The sequence below is a fragment of the Tenrec ecaudatus genome, chromosome 13, assembly GCF_050624435.1.
Source record: "Tenrec ecaudatus isolate mTenEca1 chromosome 13, mTenEca1.hap1, whole genome shotgun sequence".
Classification (NCBI taxonomy): Eukaryota; Metazoa; Chordata; class Mammalia; order Afrosoricida; family Tenrecidae; genus Tenrec; species Tenrec ecaudatus.
Genome location: NC_134542.1, coordinates 43282829 through 43310520, shown reverse-complemented (window position 1 = coordinate 43310520; position 27692 = coordinate 43282829). Strand labels below are relative to the sequence as shown.

General features: G+C 41.4%; 1 protein-coding gene across 1 annotated transcript in view; it reads right to left on the bottom strand.

Moving 5' to 3' along the window:
• DNAH7 (dynein axonemal heavy chain 7) overlaps window positions 1-27692 on the bottom strand; it is a 249562-nt gene that overhangs the window by 61695 nt on the left and 160175 nt on the right. Inside the window, exons 44-49 of the mRNA XM_075528957.1 lie at window positions 25952-26298; window positions 21788-21968; window positions 19314-19499; window positions 16098-16261; window positions 6448-6602; window positions 2545-2735 (exon numbers count right to left, since the gene is read on the bottom strand). Coding sequence (XP_075385072.1) covers window positions 2545-2735; window positions 6448-6602; window positions 16098-16261; window positions 19314-19499; window positions 21788-21968; window positions 25952-26298 — 1224 coding nt within the window. The remainder of the gene's footprint in view (window positions 1-2544; window positions 2736-6447; window positions 6603-16097; window positions 16262-19313; window positions 19500-21787; window positions 21969-25951; window positions 26299-27692) is intronic.

Here is a 27692-nt window from a genome sequence, read left to right as displayed (position 1 = left end):
TTTCACAGGGGTCACCCGATTCCTAAGAGAAGCCATTGGCAATCTGAAGTAGCAACCAAGATACTTTTATGGTTGGGGGACCGCCACCACGTGGGGACCTGCAGGAAAGGGTCGCGGCACTAGGCGGGCTGAGAACCACTGGCCTCCCCCAGGCTCCTTGGCGGAGGGGTAAGAAGCGCATTTTCCTGCGCTTAACCACCCTTAAGACTAGCAGAAGCTACCTCTCCTGACAGGTGAAAAGGCAATAGTTATTAAGGAATTTTACATGGTTAGACAATATATGAGATAATGAGCATCTCCAGGTTTGAAATTAAGTGATTTGAAAGAACGCGCTCGATGCCTTATGTAACTCTGCCGCGTTGGCATTTCCGCATGGAAGAACTAGAATCAACGGTTCGCGGGATTGTTCCTGTTGGAACGAGAAACCAAGCGCACAGGTTAGGTTGAGTGTGCTCTAAAGGCCACAGGCACCGGGTCGGCAAGATGCATGTTTTACAGCTCTTACTGCACTGGAGTCAGTGCCAAGGAGGCAGTCACTCTTACTCAATTAATGTTGGATCTTTCCAAAGCCATTCGCAAATCCAAATGCTCCTAGTAAACATTTAAAAGCACACAAATATGGTTTCACAATTTGATTTCGATTTAGACTCAAAAGGATTATGGTGGTGTGACACCTTCCCCTGGGTGCCTTTGAAAGCAAAAGGCACATAAAGAATCCTAAAAATAGGATCAAGAGGAAGTATTTTAATTTGTAAATGAAAGCAAGTAACTGCCTCACTATGTTTTCTAATCCCTGTTTAATCAATCCCAGCAATTAAAAATAATGAAGCAATAAGACACTCTAGGGACCATAAGGATTTCTGTACTGCATCATCCATCAGTTTCTTCCCCACAGTTTGATGACTTGTACTATCACCAGTTATTAGTGAACTAAGAATTGTTTATGTGGTGTGTGAAATATTTGCAGATTTTACTGAAAAGTAAAAAAGGTTTTCGTGTAATTTATTTTCAAATGCTTGGGCTGGGAACAGCTTTTGGGAGTCTGTCATCTGTGGTTCATCCTCACTTTTATTTAAAAGTTAAATCATAATACCACTAGCTAATGCTGGTAGCGAACACTAAGTGCTGACCCTGATTCCAAGCCTTTTAGCAGGAGGGAACGTACTGAATCCTCATCTCAACCGATGAGATAGAGATTTTTGTGATTCCCATATGTATATATGAGGGACCTGGGGCACAGAGATTAAACAGCATGCCCAAAGTCACACTCACGAATTCAGACTAAGGCACTATGGCTTCTTAGGCCAACCTCTCCACTGGGGCTGAATATTGGCTCGTCCAATAAATGAAAAGAAAATAGGGAACTTTACATGTTAAATAATATATAGGATTAAAAACATTGAATCAAGAATTCCATATTTTCACATTGTGCTTGTAAGACTAAACTCAGGGGTTACCCCAGCTCCCTAGGTTTACATCTTCCATGTCCAGTCTAAAGGGCATCCCCAATCCGGAGCTCCCAGGGGCACCCTGTAGCTCTTTTCTGGCTCTCTGGTCAGACAAGACAGCCACCACGTTGTCTATACATTATTTAAAATGCAAACCTCTTGAAAGCAGAGGTTATATTTTTTTCATCTTTGAGGGAATTAATTTCGCCATTGTGGTCCTTCTCCTGTGCCACAAGAAGGTTGTCTAGGTTAATTCTAATATTTCTAGGGACAGAGTGCCTATGAACTGCTGGATGAATCTTGTCTGTTTGTGAACCTCAAAATCAGAGTCACTATTTCTTAATGTCCTCTCTCGGTTCCTTGTCCAAATGAAAGCATTTTTGTTCCTACTGGCCTCATTCGTTTGGCCACTCATACAAGCAGGCCACAATCGTTTCCTTAGTGCCAAGCCTGGGAACACAAAGAACTGGGACTCAAAAGAGGCACCAACAGTGGTCTCCCGCCTTCAGGGGCTCGGTTGCGGGGCAAGCTCTCATGTCATGCAACGCATTGGCTGAAACTTTAAACCAACTTTTTTTTCCCTTGACCCTCCCTCCCCTAATCTCCCCCCTTCCCCTCTACCTTAAACCAACTTTATTCTTCAAGGAATTTTCTGGTCTTTCGAAAGAACCAATGATAGAAAATAGTGTCTTTAGGAATGATATACAATTAGAAAGCAGTGATGTGAATCTGAGAAAGAAGAATGGATTTCTGTTCCTGAATTCCAACAATTAGCATATTACCATTTATTAGAAAGGAAGAATGTGAACATATGCTGTCTATATTTAATGAAAACCCAAGAAGAACGTAAATTGTAGAAGTTAGCTTCTTTGGTCTTTTTCACGGCACAGTGAGGGCTTCTTAACTACCTACACGCACATAGGAAAGCAACATTTGGAAATTATTATAGCAATTTCATGAACGGTCCCTCCAAAAGAGGCAACATCTACTTTTTCATAGGAAGTCCTGCTTTTCTTATGAGTCAGGAGAAAAATACCATCATCAATGGTCAGAGTTGACTAAGTTGGCGAAAGCAACATTGCGTGTTTCTACTGGCCTTTACTGACGTTTCGGGAAGATAGTGAGGATTCCGCAGCTTGGTGGTAATATAGAAGCGGAAGTCGGGTGCGTACTCGATGGTGGTGTCTCCGAGCCGGATACAGATGCTCCCACCCTGCTTGAAGGTCTGTTTGAGCAGGAGCGGCTCCAGAATAGGATCCAGCTCCTCGCCAATGTTTTCCAGCAACACTGCAACAACAATCAGAAAAAAGATTCCATGAGACTTTACGTGTTGGCAGCGGGCGCTCAGCCGGGCTCAGTCCGCCTTCCGGGCGGGGTTTCTTGTTGCTCCTATTTGCCTACAAAATCACTTTTCTCCCTCCCCACGCGGCACCGATAGTCTCGCACGCAGCCGTTAAGCACAGGCTGGAGGCTGGCATCCACCCAGAGCCCCTCTGAGGAAAGGCCTCGTGGCCCACGTCGGACGAAACAGCCCCGAGCACACCCCGTCACAAGTCCACTCCTGCACGCACAGGGCCTCCCCTCCAGGCCACAGCCCACAGACAGGAGCAAATGGCTCATGAAAATAACCGCCGGTGTGTGGAAGGGCCTTCGTTGGTAGGTCTACCAGGTGACCTCCTGTTCTCTACCCTTCCCGAATGCCCCACCTCACCGTGCCCAATGGCAGCCAAACCCATCCTTTCAGACACCCGGGAGAGCTCCTTTCTGGCTACTGCTCAATGGCTGCTTCATTATGTTAGCTCATTGAAAAGGGAAACACGCTTACCGGGAGACTTCTCCAAAATACAGCAAAGTACAAAGAGAGAATTGAAAACTAATTTCTCATCAGCTTACCTTACTGTTTCTCCTCTCTCCTGAAGAGTTAACATAAGTGCATTGTGCCATACATGCATGTATTATACATGAAGGGAAAAGATGACACAACAACATGCAGCTGGATAATTATCTATTAATTTATATTTTTCTCTTCAGTGTTTTTATTCACCCTTTCCCACACACAGTTAAGATTAAACAGTGTATCTGATTTTGCTCAGCTTTATGACATAAGCATTGCCAATTGCTATTACAAACTCTCATAAATATACTTTCACCCGCTGCTGCTGAGCCAAGGCTGACTCACAGCAACCCGCAAGAGCCGGGCAGAACTGCCCTCAGGCGCTTCCACGGCTGTAATCTTTACAGAAGCAGTTTCACAGCCTTCTTCCAGGGAGCAGCTGGGGGGTTTGAACCACCAAACTTTGGGTTAGTAGCCAAGTCCTGAATCACTGCACCATTCGGGCTCCTCAAACGTACTTTCCATGACTGCAGAACAGCCCACCACTGTCATGGTCGACCGGTTTACTGGCGCTCTCTTATTAGGCATTTGGATTGTTTCCTATTCCCAGTATTAGCAATAGCTCAGTGTGCCAAACTTTCATTTCAGAATAATTTCCTTATGATAGCCTTCTAGAAGCATTCTGGTCCCTGGACCAGACAGCAGAAGCAATGATACAAGGCTCTTGTTACATTTGCTTAATTCAAGCCTCATATTCTCATGTCGGGGCTATCACAGCTGAACTTGAATCGAGGCATTTTGAAGGAATCCTTTAGGAGGCTGTGTGTGCAGCTCTGACGGGAAGAGATGGGCTCAGCCTGTGGACCGACCAGTGTTTGGGTCTCAAATGCAGGCCAAGTACCACAGATGCTGGTCCTTCCCACAGGAGACTCCTGACTCTGAAAATTCTAAAACCCGCCCTTTGGCAGTTTCCTTCATTGTTGGGGCATTAGCTAGAAGAAGCCTGCCGGTGATTTTCAAAGTCATTGTCATTTCCTACTTGGGTGACGTGATCATTTATAAGGACTGAATAATAAGAGTGCATCATAATGCATTAAGTGTGTTAATCTTCTTCTGTTTTGGTTGCTTCCATTTTCCACTGTGACTAGTGTTGCCATAGCAAACATCTTTTTTTTTGCACAAATATGTGTGCCCATCCCTGATTATTTAATCAGGTGGGAGACCTGGAAGTGGAATTAATAGGTCAATAATTAGGAACATTTTAACAGCTATTCACAGTGCCAAATTATTTTCCTGAAATGCTGCAGTGATTTCAGAATTGTAGTAAACATTTTTCAAACCTGTTTGTGTATAATATCAATATGCGTACCAAGCCAGCACTATGCCTTACGACTTTAAGAAGTATCAAATGCTGCCTCAGTAATACAGGATGGGGAAACTGAGGCTCAGGTCCTGGAAGTAAGTCATTTTCTCACGGTAAAGGAGCTAGGAGATGACAACGCAGACCCTTGAACCAAGCATCTTGGATCGCTGCCCACTGCTCGTGATACTGTCGGTATTCATTCTATCTGTGGCGTTTAGAAGTTGACTGTGGGAAACTAACACATGCGTTACAAAACTGAAAAATGATACTTGTGTTCAAAAGTGAAATTTTATTGTCTCACTTGTAAACTCTTCAGCCAATCCACCAGGCATGTCTCTTATTATTACAATTAATGGCAGAGACATATGACCCTGCTTATGAAACCAGGACGGATTATGTCCCTTCTTTTTGTGTGACTCCCCCAGCATGATCCTGTGCCCTTGGAGTGGATGGAGCACCGTGTGTACATCTGTATGTCCACAAACGTTTGTAGACTCAGATTCTTTGTGTTTCCAGCGAACCCAAAGAGAACCTAAAATTGCAGTTGCTACTTCAGACACTCATTATTACAAATGTAATAATTTGCAATGTAATTTGCAAATGTAATATCTGTAGCTCTACCTGGTATGTTTATTTGCAAATGTAATATCTGTAGCTCTACCTGGTATGTTTATTGTGACCCTTCCCTGTGGCATTATCTCTAATACCAACTGAGATTTGCTGAACTCACCCTCGGGCTACATATGTTGCCGTTTTATAACTTTATATTTATTTGATCACATTGATAAAGAGTAAAAAGCTAATAGGTTACATGGATTTAAAATGTGACTAATAGCCCCAATTTATTCAAATCATTAAGTATTATGTTGGGTTCTTTGTTTTGACTAATGTGACATCGGCACAAGGGCTTAATTGAAGAAAATCCTTGTCATGTTGCTAATTTCTCCACTGTGAACGCAGATAATAGCCAGCCATGTAAAACCGGACTTCCTTCCCTGACGCTCTTGGAGGATCAGCCAGGAGAGAAATACATAGATAATTAGAATGATGTTGTGCTAAAATACTTTTGACGTGTCAAGTGGCCCTTTTAATTGCAGAAGTGGAGGTAAAATTAGAACGATGAAGAATGGCAAACAACAGACAAAAGCTAAAACAGCTAAACTAGGGGAAGCTTCACAAATGAGATTTTAGGCAGAGCAAAGGCCCTAACCTGCTGGGGCTACAATTTCTAACATTCTCTTTTGATTAATTATCCACAAATAATAGAGATTTTAAAAACTCATTCTTCTAAATTGTGCTGTGTCCCCCTGAAGGTAATGCTGCATCTTAGCTACCTGATACTTGTAAATGTGACCTAGAAGATGTAATCAGTTAACACATGGTGCCTAATCCAATCTGAATGGCATCCTTATGGTTTTTGGAAAAAGGACAAGAGATTGAGGCTTACACAGGGGGAGACAGACATGTGATAACAGAGGCACTGGTTGAAACTGCAGGCAGAGGACGGCCCAGGATCACATGAAACAGATTCTCACAACCTCAGCGGTTAGTCAGGTTACACAGGGTGTATAAATCGATTGCAGACTCCTAGTGAACAAAACTGTGAAGCAACACATTTCTGTCCTTATAAGCCACCCAGTTGGCATTCCTTTGCTATTGCTGTCCTAGGAAACTAATATGCCAAAGATTTTAAAATGAATCTGTCACAGATGCCTCCTACAAAAAGAAACCACCTACACATCTGGAGTAACATGATTTCTACGCTCATTTCCATAAAACATACGTTTTATTTAGATACGTACCCGGAGTGCCAAACTGAATGCAGTTTTCCAAAGTCCTGGCATAGTCAGGATCATTTAATTTAATTACATGAAGACTGTTGGTTTTTTCCATATTCTTGACCCATTTATTTGCCTGACCTTGAGGATCTATCATTAGGGGCCATCTTCTTGCATTCCTGAAATGGAAAAGAAAGACGATGCTGGTCAAGCCATGGTTTGTCTCTACTCTACCGAATCATGCACATATGTTGGATGACAAAGACCACAGAAGAATCAGTGTGGTGTTGGTGAAGAATATTCAAAGTACTCTGAACTGCCAGAAGAACAAGCAAAGCTGTCTTGATAGAAGTACAACCCGAATGCTCCTTAGAAGTAAGGATGGTGAGGTTTTGTCTCCTGTACTTTGGACACGATATCAAGAGAGCCAAGTCCCTGGGAAGAGATCATACTTGGTAAGGAGCGGGTTGGGGGAAGAAGCAGCCCTGCCCTGACACGGGCTGACCTAGGAGCTGCAGCAATCGGCGCAAGCATAGCAATGGCAGTGAGGAGGGTGCAGGGCAAGGCTGTGTGTCCGTCCGCACTCCCCAGAGTCTCTGTGAATCAGAACCAACTTTATGGACCTGACAACAACGAAGCAGGGCACCAGAGGGGCAGAAAGTAACTGAGGTGCTCTATTTTGGTTATTGGGAATGGAACCGCCTATGCCTTACTTGTTGGCATGGCTACTTGTGGACTCTGCAGTGTAAATAGCAAGTCAATGGGAGAATGGCCAACCTTGAAGAATGAGCAGTACGAGAGATGTGTTTCTTGTTTTATTTTTCTTCTTTGTGTTTTGTCCTTGACCTGAGGGCAGGCTAAAGGAAGAAGCCGTGAGGCAGGGAGAAGCAGCGAAAGCACTGACGGGAAGGGGACACATGAGCCAGAGAGTAAGACTAGTTATGTTTTTCTCCTTATTCTTTTCTTGACCTGCTCCAAGGTCAATGCCAGTGACCAGACTGTTGGTGGAAGCAGTTATCTAAAATACTGAGCCAAAACAAAGCTTTCTGGATAAAATAACTGAGAAAAGGGTCTTTGGTGTGCAGAGAAGGAGCCATGGCGGTGGTGAGAGTTAAGAATTGGACTGCTAGTGATTGGTGTAAGATATGGGAAAAAATTATAATTTATCAAGGGATCATGAGAGAAGGAGGGTGAGGGAGGGGTGGGAAATGAGCTGATACCAAGGGCTCAAGTAGAAAGAAAATGTTTTGAAAATGACGATGGCAACATACGTACAAATGTGCTTCACATAATGGATTGTGATAAGAGCTTTACGAGCCCCCAATCAAATGATTTTAAAAATATTGGACTCTGAGGGATAACTATGAGACTGTCTACTCCCATAAAGATGTATAGTCTCAGAAATCCTGTGCGGGGTCATTATAAGTCTACTTCAACTCAACGGCTAGGGTTTTCATTTTGCTTTGGTTTTGTTTTTTCTGGTTTGGTTGTGCAGAGTGTGTGAGGGGAATCCCAATATTTTTGTCTGTGCCATGCAAGCAAACACGCTACCATGTGTTACAGTGCTCCATAAGGCTTTCTTAGCAGAGCTCTTTTACAGAGGGACATTGCCAGCCTTTCTTTCATGGCACTGATGGGTGGATTTGAGCCGTGACCTTTAGGTTGACATAGAGTGCAAATCACTTGTGGCACCAAGGCACATTGTTGCCCTCGTACCATAACTGCACTGTTGAGTCCTTGCTGACTCCTAGGGACCCGGAAGGATCGAGCAGACTTGCTCACTCAGGTTTTCCAGTCTTGATGAATCTACAGACATTGCAAACTGTTCACAGTTACTTGTTTTCATGAGGTATATTAATGATGGTGACTTTAAAGATGAGTTTCTTTTTTGCAAACCTCTTGAAACGACAACTACTGCACATGATATATTTGACATAGTTGCCTCATTTCTGAAAGATCATAAGATCTCTTGGGAAAATGTTTGTGGTGTTTGCACAGATGGTGCTCCAGCTATGCCCATCTGGATTTCAACGTTTGGTAGTGAATGAGTCACCAAAAGTCATCAGAACTCACTGTATGATTCATCGGCAAATATAAACAACGAAGATACTGCCACAAGAGTTACAAGAAGTAAGGGAAAGTGTCACAAGTTCTGTAAATTTTGTAAAGGCGAGCACTTTAAACAGTCGACTGTTTCTGCAACTGTGCAATGAATTGGATGCGTTGAATAATGCTCTGCTATGTCATAATGAAGTGAGACGGTTGTCGAGAGGAAAAGTTTTAAAACGTGTTTTTGTGCTTCATAATGAACTCACAACATTTTTAATTGAAACACTTTTCAATGATAAAAGGGAACTGCAGAAAATACTTGGGTGCCATCTTGAATGAGTGAAATTTATCACTGTAAGGACCAAATGCAACATGCCTGATTTGTCTGTAAAGATCCAATCATTCCAAACGAAACTTCAGCTTTGGCAAAAAAAAAAAGGATGAAAATAAAATTTACATGTTGCCTGCCTTCTCTACTTTCTTTGAGGAACATGACCTTGAACCAGACAAAAGGATTGTGATGATAATTTCTGTGCAAGAACACTTGCACATACTTGCAGACAAAATTTCATTGTACTTTCCAAATCTACCTGACACCCCATTTGCACTTGCCAGAAGTCCATTCACAGTCAAAGTTGTAGATGTTCCTGAGACAGCACAAGAGGAGTTCATTGAAATTACTGACAGAGATGCAGCAAAAACTGATTTCTCTACCATGTCAGTTACAAAAATTCTGGATCAAGTGTTTGCAGTCACATCCTGTTCTGAGACTGTTGCGCCTTCTTCTTCCATTTCCAACAACATATCTTTGTGAAACAGGATTTTCCAACTTGTTGATTATCAAGTCTAAATACAGAAGTAGATTTGTTGGGGAAGATGATCTTTATTGTGCTCTTGCAAAGACTGCCCGGAAAATTTCTGATCTGCTGAGAAAGAAGCTATCTCACCCTTCCCACTGACGTTGGCTTTTTATGCATACAATTGCAAGATGTAGCCATGTAGTTTGTTGTTGCTATTATAAGACTGGTACCCATGCTACACCCTGCCTCAACACAAAATTTCATTTATTTGTAATTAGAAATTAATTAACCACTATGCTTTAATTATGTTCAATTTGTAACAATGAAAATACATTCTTCATATCAGATATTTACATTAGGATTCATAAGAGGAGCAACATTACAATTATGAAGTAGCAATGAAAATAATTTAATGGTTGGGGGTCACCACAACATGAGGAAATGTACTAAAGGGTCACAGCATGAGGAAAGCTGAGAACCACTTACAGAGACAGAATCAGAAAGAGTAGAGAAAACACACATAGCACTACTTAATAACGCATTCTAACTGACCTGCAGAATCTCCCATCAAAAACATCACGATCTATTTTTTCAAGTGCACATGAGGAAAAAAAATCACAAAGACGGACCATATTCTATGTCATAAAATAAATATTAACACATTTAAAAATTGAAATTATGTAAAATGTGCAGAATTAAATTGGAAATGGAAAAACAGCTATAGTAGAAATGTATTTTGAAAATCCCCCATCTATTTAGAAATTAAATATCATATTCTAAATAACCCATGGGTCAGAGGAGAAACACCAAAAAATAAATTAGAAAACATCTGCAATGAAAGGAAGATGAAGATGTGACAAATCAAAATTTGCATGCAGCTAACAGTGTTTAATAGCAAAACTGTAGCATTAAGGGCGTACTTAGTAAAGAAAACCAAGCTAGAAATCAATAACCTAAGCTTTCACTTTAGAAAACTAAAGGAAGAAAAGCTATTAAAGCCTAAAATCAGAAAAGAAAACATAAATATCAGAGCAGAAATCAATGATATGAAAAACCAAAATCACTGAAGAAAATCGATGAAACTAAAAGCCATTTCTGTGATGTTGTTACAGATGCGGAGTTGATTTTCACAGAGGAGAACTGCTTCATGGGCTCTTCTAGGTTATCTTTATGGAAACACACAGCCAGAAATTTCTCCCAAGAAGCCACAGGTGAGGCTCATGCAACCAACCTTCCAGTTAGCAGTGAATGCTCAATCATCATCAAGCCACTCAAGGAGCCATCCAACTCTAAACTCCGTGCCAGCAAGACATTTCCAACTCCTAGTGACACAATAGCACAAGGTAGAACTGCCCCTGTGGGGTTCTGGGGCTGTAATTCACCACAGAAACAAAAAATATATAGCTATCATCATTCTCCCTTGGAGCTGCTGGTTCAAACTGCTGAGCTTGGGGTTAGCAGTTCACTGTGTAACCCACTATGCCACCAGGGTCCTTGAAGAACCCACTGGGAATTAGACATTAGAGAAGCATGTCAAGGTGACCCAGTCTCGGGCTCTTCAAGGGCTTCGAGGACTCCCGGAAGCTCCTCTGACTCTTTTAGACACTGACCTCATAGATACAGTCCATTGAAACCTCGAGGCACAGAGAATTTCAGCAAACATTTCAGGAAGAAGTATTTTAATTACATAATCTCTTTCAGAGACTAAAACAAAGGAAAACACTTTCTAATTCCTCTTGAGGACAGCATCAAGGCGATACTCAAATCACACAGAACGTACAAGAAAGCACAGACTCATGTCCCTTATGAGCATAAACACAAAAAAAGTCTTTGAAAATTAAATCCAGAAATATTTAAATAGAATACTAGATCAAGGCAAAGTGGATTTTATCCCAGAATGACTTTAACATTGGAAAATTAGTCAGCTTAATTCACTATATTAATAGGCTTAAAAGAACAACAAACAACACCCTCTGATAAGGGCAATAGATGCAGAGAAGCATTTGACAAACTCTCAGCATAGTAGAAATAGGAGGGACTGTTTTTACCTGATGTAAGAGATTGATAAACCGCTGAGTCTAATGACTGTGTGTAACGGTGAGAGGCTGAGTGAATTCCAAATGAACAAATCCTGTGTTGACTTGCTTTCTTCCCTCTAACCACTGTTTTCATTATTTTGCTTTTGACAAGAAAATATTTCCTCCACACAATTCTTTCTCTCTTGCCTCCTCCATCAAGCATTAGTGAATCCCCAAATACTTTAAGACCTGTGGTTCCCAATGGAAACTGAATTTTTATAGTACACAGTGTTCTAAGTTTTGACGGTATTTGCTCCTTTATTACTGTCTAGAGAATACTATTGTTTGTTGTTCTTTGGGGCTTTTGAAAAAGACTTCTAGTGGTGACAATACAAATGCACATCAGTCTCCCAGGAAGAACACAGTGTTTGAATATAGAGCCGTGGTGCATGCTAATGGATATTGCTATTTTCCACTTTACTCTGAAAAATACATAAAAACTGAGGAAAGATCGGTGGTCCTCTTCTTTATTGCTATTAAAATAAGCTCAATTTATATATTATAGAAATGAAAATGTAAAGACAATTTTTAAAAAGCAGAGTTAATGGAAATATATGTCTGATCTACTTGCCAAGTGGTTAAACAATCCTAATGTTTTACCCACGATGGGTTCAGATACAATCCAATTGCATTTAATGTTATCACTAGCTTTTGGAATTCTGATGAGCCAAGAGACTTTGGGTCTATAAGCTCTGCAAGTTAATTATATTCTAACTTGCCCAGATTTTATAGATTCTTAAGTTTCCCTAAATTATTGACTCCTCATTCAGTGAGATAATAGGCGCAAAGCAGTCAACACTGTGACAATTCCTTAGCAAGTGCTCAGTACTAGACAGATATCACGCAACTATCTGGTGAATGGGAGAAGGTACTACTTCAGTAAGATTGTGAGGTGTGTACTTATCTGACACTTAAAATGATCATCCTGAGCCTATTTATTGACGGCCCCCTGTAAGACTGCATTAGCAAATAAGCCAGGAAGGGAAGAAAAAGTGATATTCCTGTCATAGTCAAGTCTCTGACATAACTTTCTGCTAATATTTCAACATTTTAATTCATCAATAGCAAAAATGTAGAGTGAATGGCTCCTTAACACCAATCTCTAATCCCACCCCTCCAAAAAGTGTTTTGTCCTGAATAATAATCATTGACAGACTTGGCGTCTTAAGATCAGAAATACTACATCAATGACTTGATCACCATTGAAATATAACTGAATCCAAAAGGAAGGATCCATCGAGAGGCTAGAATAAAAGACACAGCCTGGCCTCCAATGGCTAAACATAGATGCACATCTAGGTAGGACAAAGGATAGAAATTGCAAATCAAAGCAATAAAGACACGACTATCACTATGTGACTGTGGACCAGGGGCTCACCGTGCTCAGGGGGAATGGATGGGCTTTGCTGGGGGGTACAGGTACCGCAATCACAACAAACCCGTCAGTACTTGCAGGCCTACGCTGGCTGGCCTACAGAGTAAAGAAGAGCAGGATTTCTAGCCTCCAGCCCAAATCCAACCCAGTGCCATCATGCCCATTTTTCTAGTAATGGCAACTCGACATCAGGTTTTGAAGACTGTAACTCTTTACGACAGCTTTATGCTTCTCTTGTGGAGAAGTTGGTGGGTTTGAACCACCCTCCTTGAGGTTAGTAGTCCAACCTTGAAGTTACCTAAACTCTTTAAACTTCCATAGCTCACCCCCCCCAAAAAAAAAAAATCTAATTCACTGCCACTGAGTCAGCTCTGACTCATAGCAACTCTACAGGACAGAGTGGAACTGCCCCTGTGCCTCTCCCACGCTGTCAAGTCCCAAATAGTCTCGTCCTTCTCTTGAGGAGCAGCTGGTGGGTTTGAACTCTCAATTGTGTCGTTAGCAGTCTAACTCATAACCCACGATGCCACCAGCCTCCCCTAAATCTCTATGTCTAATGTGAATTCTCACATGAAACACCACCAGGGACTGTCTGCATGTCACGAACTTGTTACGTCGTTCAAGACTACACTAGCTGCCCAAACCCAAACACAGCCATTGCCATCACGTCGATTCTGACTCACAGGGCCTATATGATGGAGGAGCACTTGCAGGCTGTCGTCCTCGGGGAAGCAGGCTGCCACATTTTTGGGCGGGTAGCAGCTGGTGGTTACCTGCCGGTTAGCAGGAGGGCTCAACAGAATAGGGTTCACTTCTCCGCATTCCCTAGCTTCTCTCCGGGGACTAGCTTATCTGCTTGAAAAGCAGAGCAGCCAGCACTCAGCTTCAAGTTCCACAATCACTGGAGGGGCCCTGGTGGTACAGTGGGTTGGGACCACAAGGTCAGCAGTTCAAACCCAAAGGGGCAGCTTTACTCTTCCCTATAAGGTTGCCCTGAGTAGGAATCAACTCAATGGCAGTTGAGTTTGGGGTTTTGAGTATAAGCATTGAGTTGCTAACTGCAAGGTTGACCATTCAAACCCATCAGCTGATCCTCAGGAGAAAGCTGAGGCTGTCTGATTCCATAAATATCTACAGCACCAGAGACCCTAGAAGGGTCGGTAGGAGTCAGAGTTCACTCAATGGCAGAGGGTTGATTGCCTTTTTATGAACAACATCCCCCACCCTGCCTCCAGAACCAAAAGTCATGCTGAAGTCTTGTTACTTCTTCTTTTACCTGGAAATGTGACATTGTTTGGAAACAGGGACTTTCTTTTGTTGTGTTAGCATGGTCCTACCGAAGTAGGGTGGATGCTTAACCTGATCACGTCTGAGAGATATCTTATGACAACAGCAGACTAAGCACAGAGAGGTCGCTCAGAAGAGAAGACACCAGGATGCACAGGAAGCAGCAGAGGGACTCCAAGAGTTGCCAGTGGTCACCAGAAACTAGGACAAAGGTTCCCAGAAGGAATGGACACAAATGAGTCCCCGATTTGGCTTTTAGCCCCCAGACCTGGGAGAAAATGAATGTCTATTATTTAGAATGACTCACCTGAGACTTTGCACCTTAAGGCAGCACAAAGCAAAGACAGTTCAGCTTTTTTAGCCTTTTCTTCAAACTAATATTTATATTTAAGTATAGTTCCTGAAAAAGTTTGCCTTCCTCAGTCCATTTTACTTGGTTGACAATGATGCTAAGTCACACAGTCTATCTTTCTTTGCTTTAGTTGTCAGACTCACTCCCTCCCATCAAATCAATTCCAATTGATTCGGGACAGAGTAGAACTGCCCTGTGAGTGCCTGAGACAGCAACTCTTTACTGGAGTAGAAAGCCTGATCTTTCTCCTTTGAGCATCTGGTGGTTTTGAACTGCTGACCTTGAAGATCACAGCCCAACTCTTGACCCACTACACCACCAGAGCTCCTGGTAGTTACCAGAAAGCATGACTAATGGAAAGATAGCCATCCCAGGCTTCTAGTAGTGGTTTTTCCGACTTCCTATAAGTGGTGTCTCCAGATTTTATCCCATTTTTATATTATATTCAAATTGCACATGCCTCAAATTTTTGTAGGAAAAATGCAGTAAATAAAAGCTAAACCCATGTGACAAGATGATTTATTGAACAATAGGGACATGCATGAATTGGTGTTTTATTGGGTAGGATAATTTTCAGACTCATTACAAAACAAACTTTAATGAATAACTAGCCTTCACATGTCACGGTTAGCGCTATTTTAAAAGTTCACATCTCAACCATTTTTACCTGGTTTACCGTGCTATTAGCTTCCAACTCAGCACATCTTAGCCAAAAACCCAAACACCGCCCAGTCCGGCACCGTCCTAAAACCCTTGCTATGTCTGAGCCCGCGATAGCGCCACACTTCAGGCCACGGGGGGCCTTCCTCTGTTTTGCTGGCAATCCATCTCCTTCACCAAGGATGCTGTTCTTCCCCTGGGACAGGCCCCCACTGGTAACCTGTCTAAAGTGCGTGAGCGTCAGTCTGCAGATCATTGCTCCTAAGAGTACTCTGACCGCACTTCTTCAAAGACATTTTACTTTACGTATCATCCTTGTGGTTTCATTGTTACCTACCAATTGCTTTCTTGGTAGGAAATTGTCTAGAAACGGGTCAAATTACTTCGTGCAGCATCAAGCTAAATGCTTCCTACAGGACGGACCACCCAGGCCGTGTCTAACATACAAAGCCCGCAGCAGGAGGGGCCTGGCAATGGATGAAAAGTACACAGTCACGTGAACGCAGTAGGAACACACTGGATGATGGGCTTCATCCTGAGGACTTCCGGCAGGAGAGACCTGGAGAGGAGGCGAGGCTGTACGAAGTCTCCAGAATTCTCTCAACCCAGTCTCAAGGATTTGGCTACTACCCACGAGATTCCAGGAACTCCAGTCAACCGAGGACCCCAAAATATATCCGTGTATTTCCCGCTGGTAGGACACCAGGAAATATGATGGAATGTGGAACGACCTCTCAATTACCAATAATTGCCTTCTGCTGCCCCTTTCGGTCACTGAGACCTGAAACAATCAGCCCTGCGTTTGCTGGGCATGGATATTGGAACTTCACTTCCTCGGGGAGTGTTTTGTGCTATTTGCTGACAATGAATTACAATGCATTCAACGGTGAGTTCTGTTTTTGTTTGTTTATGATCATCTGTAAGGCCATGGGCCTCCCATTATATCATGAAAAGGAAGTCAAATGTTTTATGTACTGTAAAATGCTACTGGGACAATTGCTCAAAGTTGCCGAGGGAAACAAGGTTAGTGGTTAGTTCATAAAGGTCATTTGTGAGACATATAGTTTCCTTACATGATGATGATCCCATTATCAATGGAAAACGAGTCAGAAGGTAGCCCGGCAATGTTCCACGTTCGAATCGTCACAGCTTCCCCGAGGGTGCTCATCAGGGAGTAATCGTCTGAGCAGGGGATGTCTCTTCCTTTACACAGACTTGTCCAGTCCTTGGTTTGGTGCTTAAGACACACACACACACACAGAGAGAGAAAGGAGGTTGGAGGTTATCAAACAGTTTGAATACCCCTTGATTACATGTTGTTTCTGTAGTCAACAACCCATTGTTAAAACTCTACCTTAAAAATGACTTCTGCTTACCACCTTCTCCTCAAATAAAACGATAATTTAGAAGGTGAGACAATGAACTGGATTTCCCATGAATTCCATTCAATGTTAAGAGGGAGTCTAGGTGACTTAACTAGTGAAATGAGAAGTAAGAGGCCTGCAGAGACTCTCTGGGGAGAATAAAGATGCCCGCTGATGGGGGGAGGTGTGCAGAGGGGGGAACTGCCTTTACAGATGGGATAGGACGGAGAGGTTGTTTGAATCTGGATGAGGACAGTGAGTTCACAGGAGGCATCTTGTTTCAAGCAGGAGGAGAGGTTTCATAAAATTAAAAGAATAATGAAAATAAAGAGAAGTGAGACATTCAGAATAGAGTCTAGTCTAGTGCTGAACAAGTAGAGAGAGTAAACAGTCACTCCTTTTAAGTGAGACTTTTTAGTTTAGTTTTTTTTAGCATTTTAGCATTTGTTTGCACATGCCTAAATGGTGTCTTGCTTAAATTTGAGATTTTCTCCAAAGTGAATTTGGCCACGATGTTGATGATATATATGACGTGAAATGACAGAACAGGAATGAGACCTCTGTTATGACACTTGAATCCTGAATAAGACTTGAATCCTAAGTTAATGCTCTTTCTATTCTCCTCCACTGGCTTGGAGAAGCCCTGTGGCCCTGTGGTTGGTGTTTGACCCTTAGCTAAAGGCCAGCGGTCCGAACGCAGTAGCTGCTCTGAGGGAGAAAGAGGCAGCAGTCTGTAGCAGCAGGGTGGTAGAAGGGTCGGGGGCTGCAGTCCTTCGGAACAGAGTCTGTCAGGAAGGTCGGGGGGCCGAGGGACGGCTCTTGGTAAGCTGGGAGAGATTTCACCTTGACCAGGAGGCAGAGCAGGCACCTGGCTGTGGCTCTGAGCTCTCAGAGAAGGGAAAAGGTGGCTGCAGCCATTGCCTTGCTTATTACCAGTCAGTATCATGTCACCACTTGCCGTGAATGGATCCCAGTGTAGTGGAGTCCTACAGGGCACAGTGAGCCTGCCTCGTAGTATTCCTGAAGCTGTACATCTTTACAGCGGAGCAATGGTGAAACAATGGGTTAATTATGGGGCTACTAACCTCAAGTTTGGCTGTTCAGACCTACCAGCCGCTCTGTGGGAGACATGTGAGGTAGTCTGCTCCCTTAAGCATTTACCGTTTCAAAAACCCTGTGGAGCAGTTCGGCTCTACCCTATAGGGTGGCTATGAGTAGGACCTGACTCGATGGCAGCTGACTTTTTGGTTTAAATCCTTGTGGAAGCAGGTTGCCACATCTTTCTCCCTCAGGTTGGCTGGAGGTTTTGAACTGTGAATCTCATGCCAAATCCTATTCTTAATCCGGCAGGAGTTTCTAGCCGCTCTCATGCGGTGTACTGCATTTTTAAATGATTGTTATAGTGACATAATTTCATGCTAACTCGATAAATAGAGTGAAGGGGTGGAGCTTAACCTGTCAATCAGGTCACAGCCTGATGACGCAATCTAGTGGGCATGGCCTTCTCATGAGGACTCTGGGAACTTCCCCTCTTTTCTCCCTGGACGAGGGCCACCCACTTTCCCTGCTTCACCTTCCTGTTGACAAGCCATGTGGCAGAGACCTGGGGACACAGCCCTGTGATGTTTCCACTGCCACTGGATCCACAAGACTTTACCCCCACCAGCCTCTGGTCTTCCTGCATTCAGCATCATTGAATGTGCTGAATAAGAGGAAGTTATGGACTAGTATCAGACATATGGCCTAATATTGGACTTATGGACTTGATCTGGACTGGGATCTCAATATACAATTGCTCTTTGATACAAACCTCTCTCTTACACTAATGAATGTCTCCGAATTTGTTTCTCTAGTTCACCTGGACTAACACAATGATCTTCAGCAAAACTTTACTTGCGTATGATATTAAGGATATATAAGGAAAGTTTAATACTTTCCACATTCTATTGGGTCATCGTACTTTGGAATGGGCACAAATATAGATCTCGTCCAGTCAATTGGCCAGATAGCTGTGTTCCAATTTTTTTGTGTGACATAAACAGAGAGTGCTTCTGGTGCTTGATCAGCTTGTTGAAACATTTCCATGGGTCTGTCAATTCCCGGAGCCGTGTTTTTGCTCCAGCCTTCTGTGCAGAGTGGCCTTGGTCTTTCAGCACCATCAGTTCTTGATCACAAGCTACCTCTTGAAATGTTAGAATGTCAGACAGTTCTATTTTGTTCAATGACTATATTCACATCATCATTTTTTTTAAAAAAATTTTCTCTGATAAGTCTCAGGGAAGTTTGGTCAACAAGGTAAGTTATAGACTAAGGTGAATCCAAAATTCCCATACAATTTGAAAAATGTCACTATTTATTGCCTGTTACCATTTCTCTGCAGAACTTCAGAGATGCCCATTAAGAGTCTGAGCAACATATATAACCCCAATATCCACCTCTCTGGCCTGTCAGAACTGAATAAATACGCATAATCACATCATCATTTTGATGCTTCCTGTGTGGTTCAATATCTTGCCTATAGATTCCTTCATTATTGTAACTTGAGGCTTGACTCGTTCCTGTAGTTCTTCCAGCTTGAGAACTGAGCACTTCTTTCTTTCCGGCTTTCTGACTCCAGCTCTTTGCACATCTCATGATAGGATCTTATGCCGTCTTTTGAAGTTGCCCTTTGCAATTTTATCACCAGGACCTATCATTTCATATTATCATTTATATTTTACAAATGTATTCTATTCTAAAGGAACAGTTCATAGAGACTCTTTCGGCTACATAGCTGATTTATTAGAGGGCTAAAATATACATATATAAATCATTTAAAATATATTGGTCCTTATGCTTAGAAAGTAGAACAGCAGTCCAAAAATTAAATGTTGGCGGTGATTTCTGCTCATGAAGAGACCTTAGAGAAAAGACAGCATTCCATACCTGTCTGTAGTTAGATGTAAAGGCTCCCAGGTAAGCCACAACTCCCGAGGAAATGAGGATATCACCTGTCAGGTTGATGTACAACTCCCCCAGCTCCAGAGCCGTTTGGCTCCATCGGGTTTTCTCACCTCCCAGGCCTCCAATAAGCTGCTCAGCTCTTTCTAGTTTTTTGCTGCATAAGTCAACCTAAAAGATAAAAACAAACAAACAAACAAAAGATAGAACGTAAGACTGCACCAACACCATAAAGTACAGCAAAATTTTAAAATCAACAAGAATATGTCCTCAGAGACCATTTTTTAAAATTACAAACTTATGTTTGGATATTTTTTTCTTTAAGCATAAAATAAACGTGACATATCTCATTATAAATACTAGAAAAGCCAGAAAAAAATTGGTTTATTTCTGTATAAGTGATATACCTGAACACAAGTTATACAATTCATGATGGGTTTCCACAGAATGCAAATCCTAACTCTATTTTCAGGATAGCCTGATATAGGAGACTGAAAGGTCACCAATAAAGGGCATTTACAAATACACGTGCCTTCCCCTCCATTTTATAGAGTGTAGATTAATTTTATTTAAACATTTTTACAAACATTTTCCCCCTCATTTGGCTCATTTGATTTAGTAGTTATTTTAGAGGTTAATGCTGAAAAGTTTTGATAATTTATGTTCATTTACAAAGCACCATTTTCAAGTTGTTAAATTGTGTCAGTCTATTTAGACACTTGCAATTAATCTTAAATGAGGGCATCAGTCAGTAGCTGAGAGCCCACTTTGTGCACAAGATTGCCAATCAGCTTTTATTATGTATAATTAAGTAATGCGATAAAGAAGGATAATTATGGAGCTGGAGAACTTGGGGGAAAGCCATTTCAATCTATGGAAAGGCAATATTCTGGCAGAGCACCTCTATTATTTTTATTTACTTTCTCTGTTTTATAGTATAATTATTCCTGCAAGGAAATAAATTTAAGTAAAGGCTACCTTGAGATTCAACATGAAATAATTTGCATGAAAAGACAAATTGAATAACTGGCATAGAGATTATTTTGGGGAAAGAACCTCACACTTTTTCTACAGTTATTAATATTTATTCAGGAGCCCTGGTGTCATAATGGATTATAAATTGGGCAGCTAGTGACAGGCCCACAGTCCAAACCCGCCAGCAGCTCTGCGGGAGAACGGTGAGGTGTTCTGCCCCCGACAGACACGCTTTACACCTGCAAATGCAAAAGTGCAGTGCTACTTTCTCTTATGGGGCTGCTATGAGTCAGACTTGATTCTATAGCAAATAGGTATTTGGGTTTTAATTATATATTTGTGTAGAATAAGTGCTTTCATACTAAAATGTATATATAAAAGTATAACGGTGTACCTAAAGAAAATTTTCAAAAGGGAGATATGTATGTAACTGGTTATATGTTTGATGCTTCTTAAATTTAAGCTTTTTTTCTTTTAATGTCCTGTCTTGAAGTATCTTTGTTTTCTGAGTTTCCTTCTTCACCATTCTTCTTTCAACAGTGTTAGTTATGAACCGAATCAGGCCTTGGATTACGAGAAGGCGATCATCCGACCCGACGACGTCAAGCTATTTGCACTGTTTTAGCTGAAGGGGTTGAAGTGAGGATGAGACCATAAACAATGCTCTCACAACAGTGTCGTGCTCATAGCAGTCTCTCAGTAAATGTGGACTCTTGTTCTAGTTGGCACACTTTTTCTGGAATATAATCAGGCATTAGCACTTAATCTTTTTACAGATGGCAACACTAGATTAGCTAGAGCAATGTTTCAAATCTAAAAATAACTCACAAAAAACCAGCGGTCTTGCTATGGTTCTGGGTAGTAAGCTGTCGTCTGAGCTCTGCCATAAATTTGTGTACAATCCAGGCTACTTAGGATTTGGCTTCTCCATTGCCATACTTACAAGAGGAAGAATCGGTTAAGTAATGTAGCTCAGTAGTCTAGTCATCTAAGACAGAGACTTAAAAAATGGGAAGAATTAGAAAGAAAATGAGTTAGGCCTGGTGGATTTACAGGAAACAATTCAGGATATTATGTAAATTCTTATCACCTTGAAAGGTCAAGGGATTTGTTTCTATTAACATTACAACCGGGAAACCCCTCTGGAGCAGTTCTCCTCTGTAACACCTACGGTCAGGTCATCTGAGTTGGAAAGGCTGCGACGGCAATGGATTCAGTTTGGGGTTTGGGATGGAACCAGTTAAAATGTAAGTGTTTAAAAATGTCAAAACATCCTTAACTTGTACATGAAAGAAAAAGAAGCCACCAAACATTCTAAACTGCTGGACCAAACAAAATCACATTTGACCTGCAGGCTGTTACTTGCCCAACACTGATTTAGGAGTGAAAGCAGGATTGGGGACTACATATGCATCAGCACAAGCATTATTCCTGTTTACAGCAAGTGAAAAACGTACTCATCTTGGCCTGTTATCCTAACATACCTGGTTTTCCAAGTCAGCTTTCTTTTGCTTATTTAATTCCAGTGTGTCCTGAAGCTTGGCCAGCTTGGCCTGCACCTCATGAAGGACCGCCTGCTTCTTCCTCAGACCATCCATGGCAATCTTAAGCTCCCCTTCGGCTGCAGCTAGTTTTATCTTCTTGGGAGCGACTATTTTCGCCACTCTACAAAAAATAAAATTGGTAAATATTCATTCAACATTCCACTTGCAGTTCCTACCACTGAATTTACTTTTCTAATATCCACCCTGCTCACCTAAAGCATATCTTCAGGTAAAATTGACTTCATCCCATAGTTCCCCTAAGGAACACCCTAACCTGATCCAACATGCAAGTAGTGACTACTCAAGTAGATATCAAATATACATTGTTTTCAAGTAAACATTTTTCAACTGAAATAAGATACTCAATCGTTGCATGTTAAGTTTAGTAATTTCCACAAAAAGGAATAGGATACTCAAACAGAATATCATACTGTGAATAGAAACTTATGTAATTGGCGATGGCATAATTCTGAGTAGCAGGATAGGAGATATTTTATCATTTTCATTTTTTCTTTAATCTCAAAATATAGCCCTAGCCCAAACCAGCTAGCTTATAAGTAGGTGTGCTGGTAACAGGCAGGGCTATCTACAAAAAGAGAGTGGAGATGAATTCTCTTACTACTATGAAGAACAATGACGGTCTGTGTGTTTGTTCGACGGCTTGTATTGTCATGATGCTGGAAGTCAGGCCATTAGTACTTCAAATACCGACAGGATCCCCATGCTGGACAGCTTTCAACAGAACTTCCAGACTAGCAAGGACTGGGCTACAGACTGGAAAAAAAACCTGGTCTGTGAAGCTCTTCTGAATTGCAAGAGAACATTGTCAGATATAATGCTGGAAAACAAGCCCCTCGGAGGGGAAGGCCCTCGGAGTATAACTGAGGAAAGTCAGCGATCGGACAGCAGTCAGATGTCTACAAGGAAGACTGGGTAATATGAATGGTATGCGATCTATATGATTATGAGACACGATTGCTATAAAAGCTGGCCCCAAACACGAATTGCAAAAGATGGAGGAATGGAAGATCATTACCAAGTTCTGAAGTTTAAATGGATCAAGCACGCAATAAAGATGCATTGATAATTACTTTTCATTGGAATGTAAAAGAAAGGTGGAAAAAATAGCTGTTTGAAAATATAGCTTCGGTTATAGAAAGAATGCCAGAGATCACATTACAGAATTTTACATTTTTAAATACCATGAATACCTATATAGACCTCACCAGATGAAATACACAGGAACCAAATAGATTATATCTGTGCAAAGGGGCAATAGAAACTCATTTTCATCAGTCAGCGCAGGAAGAGGGGCCAACTATGCAACAGACTCTCAATTGCTCCCATATAAGTTGAGGAAAATTAAAAATAGTCCATGAAGGACAAAGCGCAACCTTGAGTGTATCCTATCTGAATTCAGAGACCATCTCAAGTACATAGTTGACACATTTAATGCTAATGACTAGAGACCAGAGGAGTTGGGGGATGACATCAAAGACATCACATATGGGGAAAGCAAAAGGTTATTAAAAATATTAAAAATGGGGGTGGGGAGAGACCAAAATGAACATCAGGACAGACTCTGAAACTTGCTCTTGATCACAGAATAGCTAAAGCGAATGGGAAAAATGGTGAAGTAAAAGAGCGGGAGAGTTCAAAAGCAGCTTGAGAAGTCAACTTCAAGTATTATAATGAAAGATGCAAAGATAGAGACAGAAAACCAAAAGAGAAAAACATGCTGAGCATTTCTCAAGCTGAACGACGTGAAGAAACAGCTAAGCCTTGAGTTGGAAATTGAACAGTCTACAGGTAAAACACTGAACAATGTAGGAAGCATCCAAAGATGGAAGGAATATACACAGTATTGTACCAAAAAGAATTGGATGATGTTCAAGTAAGACAAACAAACAAAGCAAACCCCCTGCCACCGAGTCAATTCTGACTCAGAATGACTCTAGCGATCCTATAGGACATGGCAGACATAGCCCTGTGGGTTTCGAGACTGTAACTCTTTATTGAAGTAGAAAGCCTTGCCTTTTCCCTGAGGAGCAGCTGGTGGTTTTGAACTGCTGATCTTGCAGTAAGCAGCTCAACATAAAGCCACTACAACACCAGAGCTCCTAAACAGAACAGGAGGTAGCATATAATCATGACGAGATGGAACTGATGATGAGAGACTTCCAAGCTACGGTGGAGGAAAACAGGGTTCCAGGAATCAACAGACTATCAACTGAGATGTTTTAATACATGAATAAAATGCTGTCTTCCTGGGCTGGATGCTTTCACCACACTCAATCTGCACGCTGAGCAAATAATCCTAGAAGATAGTGAGCAAATGATTTTCTGATTAAAAATCAGCTCACTAATGCCCAGGATATTGACTTCCATACGTTCTATTTTATTTCTGATGACTTCTAATTTTCCTAGTCTCAAGTTCCACCGATTAGTAGATTTTTGCTGCCATTTCTTTGCATTTTGCGTCATGAACCATCAGCAATGGAGGTCGCAAAGGCTTTGTTCCTATGGACTTTGCTCCCATTCATGTTATTATGGGTGACTCCGCTTTGAAGAGGCAGCAGCTCTTCCTCAGTCATAGTTTGAATGTCTTCTGACCAGAGGGGCTCCTCTTCTGGTGCTGTGTCTGACAATGTTCTGCTTTGTTTCTTTACTATTAGACCTTCCACAGTTGACAGTGTTCTGTTGCTGTCCATAATGTTTTCAGCAACTAATTCCTCTGAAGAGAATAGCTTATTCCCTCCTTGTAGTCTGTTCTTAGCCTGGAAGCTCCACTGAAACGTTAGTCCGAAAGATCCGCTTATAGTTGAGAGAGGATGAGAAAGCAGAGGAAGATCCTCAAGGGCAGGGACCGACCCAGTGGCTCCAGCAGTGAACGCAAGCATCGCAATGACTCCGAGGCTGACACGGGATCAGGCAAGTTTCATTCTATTTTAACCGGTTTGCTGAGTCTTAACCAAGTCAGTGCTCCTTGTAAACTGAGTCAATAGTGTTTACTTGAAATACACATTAAATTAAAATTCACCATCAAAATATTATCATGAACCCTACATTTAAAAACCCATGCACTTAAATATGTACAATGATTCAAATTGGCTTTGTGTTTTTCATAACAAAATGAATATAAACATCCTCTGCTGTTTTTTTGAAGAAATCATGTTTTACTCTGTTTTGATATACATTATCCTCATACAATAATCAACAGAGGCTGTCACATAAATAATGGCTATCATGCCAGTTGCTGTCAAAGATCAGTCCCAGAACTCCTGGGAGTCCCCAACGTACCTTTCCATTCAAGTGGCCTATGCAGGCCTTCCTTGTCTATGTAAATATCTGTGTGAGGCATAATTTATCTACTCCCATCAAAACAAGGTATCGAAGCAGACCAAATTTTAAAAATTTAGTCTAATTGTCTTGAATTAAATGAGGTATTACAAGAGATTTATTTAAAAATATAAGCCAATGCCACTCTTTTCTCCGTTGTTTTTTTTTTAATGTAGATTTCTCAATACAGAAAAATCGTTGAAAGCCCAAAGGCTGTAAGGTGAAAACTGTGAAGAAGGAAACCCCAGAGAAATTCCATTAACACAGAGCAACAGAAGTGTGGCAAGGCTGCACCCAGCCAGAGGCAGAAAACGTGTGAGAGCTGAAAAACAAGACAGTCCCAGTGAGTCCGGGCTCCCCAGGTGTCACTACGTAAGTTCCTTAAGTAACCATCTAAGTTCCTTAAGTAAGTAGAATGTCCATCTAAGTTTGTCCTTGCTATTTTCGGAAAACAATGAATAATTTAATGATTTGAAAGATTTCCTTCAGTTTGGTTTACTTTGAGGGTGGTAAATAAATGAAAGCTTACTGGAGTCCTCGGTCATGTTCAAACCCACAGAAGGCCCAGAGGTGTAAGCTCTGCTGTGCTCTCTATTTTGATTGGTGTCATTTTGCCCCCAATAAAAATGTAAACACAGCAGGTACTGGACATGACTTTCTAGGAAGCCTCTCACCTACATAGCTTGTAAGGGTCAAAATACCGAAGCGACCAAATGAGAAAAGGCAACCCCAGCATAGCAGTTAGTTTCTTCTGACAGGACTTACTTGTCATAGGAGTCCATGGCAATGACCCATTTACACAGCCCCTCTGCCGCCGTGGATGCATTTCTAATCTTCTCTGGGACGAAATCTGGATTTGGAATATAGTTTTTTCTTATAATATTCATATACGCGGCAGGTATATTGTCCTTGTCATATTCATGAAGTGACTGTAGAAATCTGATGTCACCCAGAAGTCTCTTGGCTGGACCCCAAAAATCCTCGATCTTTTTCCCCGAGCCCGAGGGGTCAGGGATTTTGTCCGCTTTGATGCCTTTCAGGATGCAGATAGCTTCCATCACCAGCTTGACGCCAGCAGGCGGGCTCTTCATAGACTTCACCACGGTGATGTCCTTCAAAGAACAACACGCCAATTACTTAAAACGGAATGTGCGCTAGTAACCCAGCATACAGAAGACGGCTCCATCCACGTGCAGAAATGATGGCAATGGTAGAACTGCATCCAAAGAATCTTGACAAATTTAAATAGACTTAATAAAGGAAGATGTCCCATATTAGATAACACATCAAAGGGATATTTGGATGTCACAACATAGAGCTAGCTAGCTTATGAAAAATGATAACATATATGCTCAATGCAAACATTAAAATGCATGGAAAGTGTACACATATATGACTGCATAGCCCTGTTGAGAAAATTTTTATTTATATTATTCTAAATTATTTTCTATGTGTATATGCTACAAACCAGAACATATGCTGTATTTTAAGCATTGGAGTCACATTACACAAAACACACATTCACGATCCCTGCATATGAAACTAGACAGCGGAGCTCCTTCCATGCTAATAAACATCTGTGTGCCATCATAATGATAAGAACTGAAATGTTGAATTGAAAACCTTATACTTCTCACCTTTCAAACCTTTGGCACAGTTTGAGAAGCTGTTCTCCAGAAAGAATGAAAGGTGCTCATTTAACCAGACTCTTGGGAGCACTGGTAGTCATTCTGTAGGTCAAAGAATTTTGCGTCAATTTGTGTTTCTTTAAAAACGGATGAGGTAGAATGTCCATTTATATTTACTCTTTTCATTTTTTCCTTGTATATTTTCTTACTGATTTGCAAGAGCTCTTTCCATAGAAGATACAACGCCCATTTGTCTACGATGTGCATCAACTCTATTTTGTCCATGGTCTTTCTGGCAAATAAAATTTCTAGATTTTTAGGTACTAAAAATGTATCAGTCTTTATTTATTTATCAGTATTTATTATGAAAATACAGAGGGGTATAAAATTAAACTGCACAGTAGTCTCTAATTTCTCTCATATAGAAAGTGTTTTCAACTCTCAGATTTCAAACATTTTGACATACATTTTCTGCAATTCTATAATAATGTTACTATTTAATTTTTCAGCCAGTCTAAAATCCATTTTGGAGTATGATGTGAGGAAAAGATGTAACATTTTCCCCTTTACTGCCATCCAAACTTTAAAAGAAATAATTTTATTGGGGGCTCATAAACTCTTATCACACTCCATACATATATCCATTGTGTCAAGCACATTTGTGTATTTGTTGCCCTCATCATTCTCAAAACATTTGCTTTCTACTTCAGCCCTTGGTATCAGCTCCTCATTTTCCCCTCCCTCCCTTCCTCCTCCTCCCTCATGAACCCTGATAATTTATACATTATAATGACAACATCTCCCTTCACCCACTTTTCTGTTCTCTATCCCTCAGGGAGGGAGTTACATGTAGATCATCGTGATCCGTTCCCCCTTTC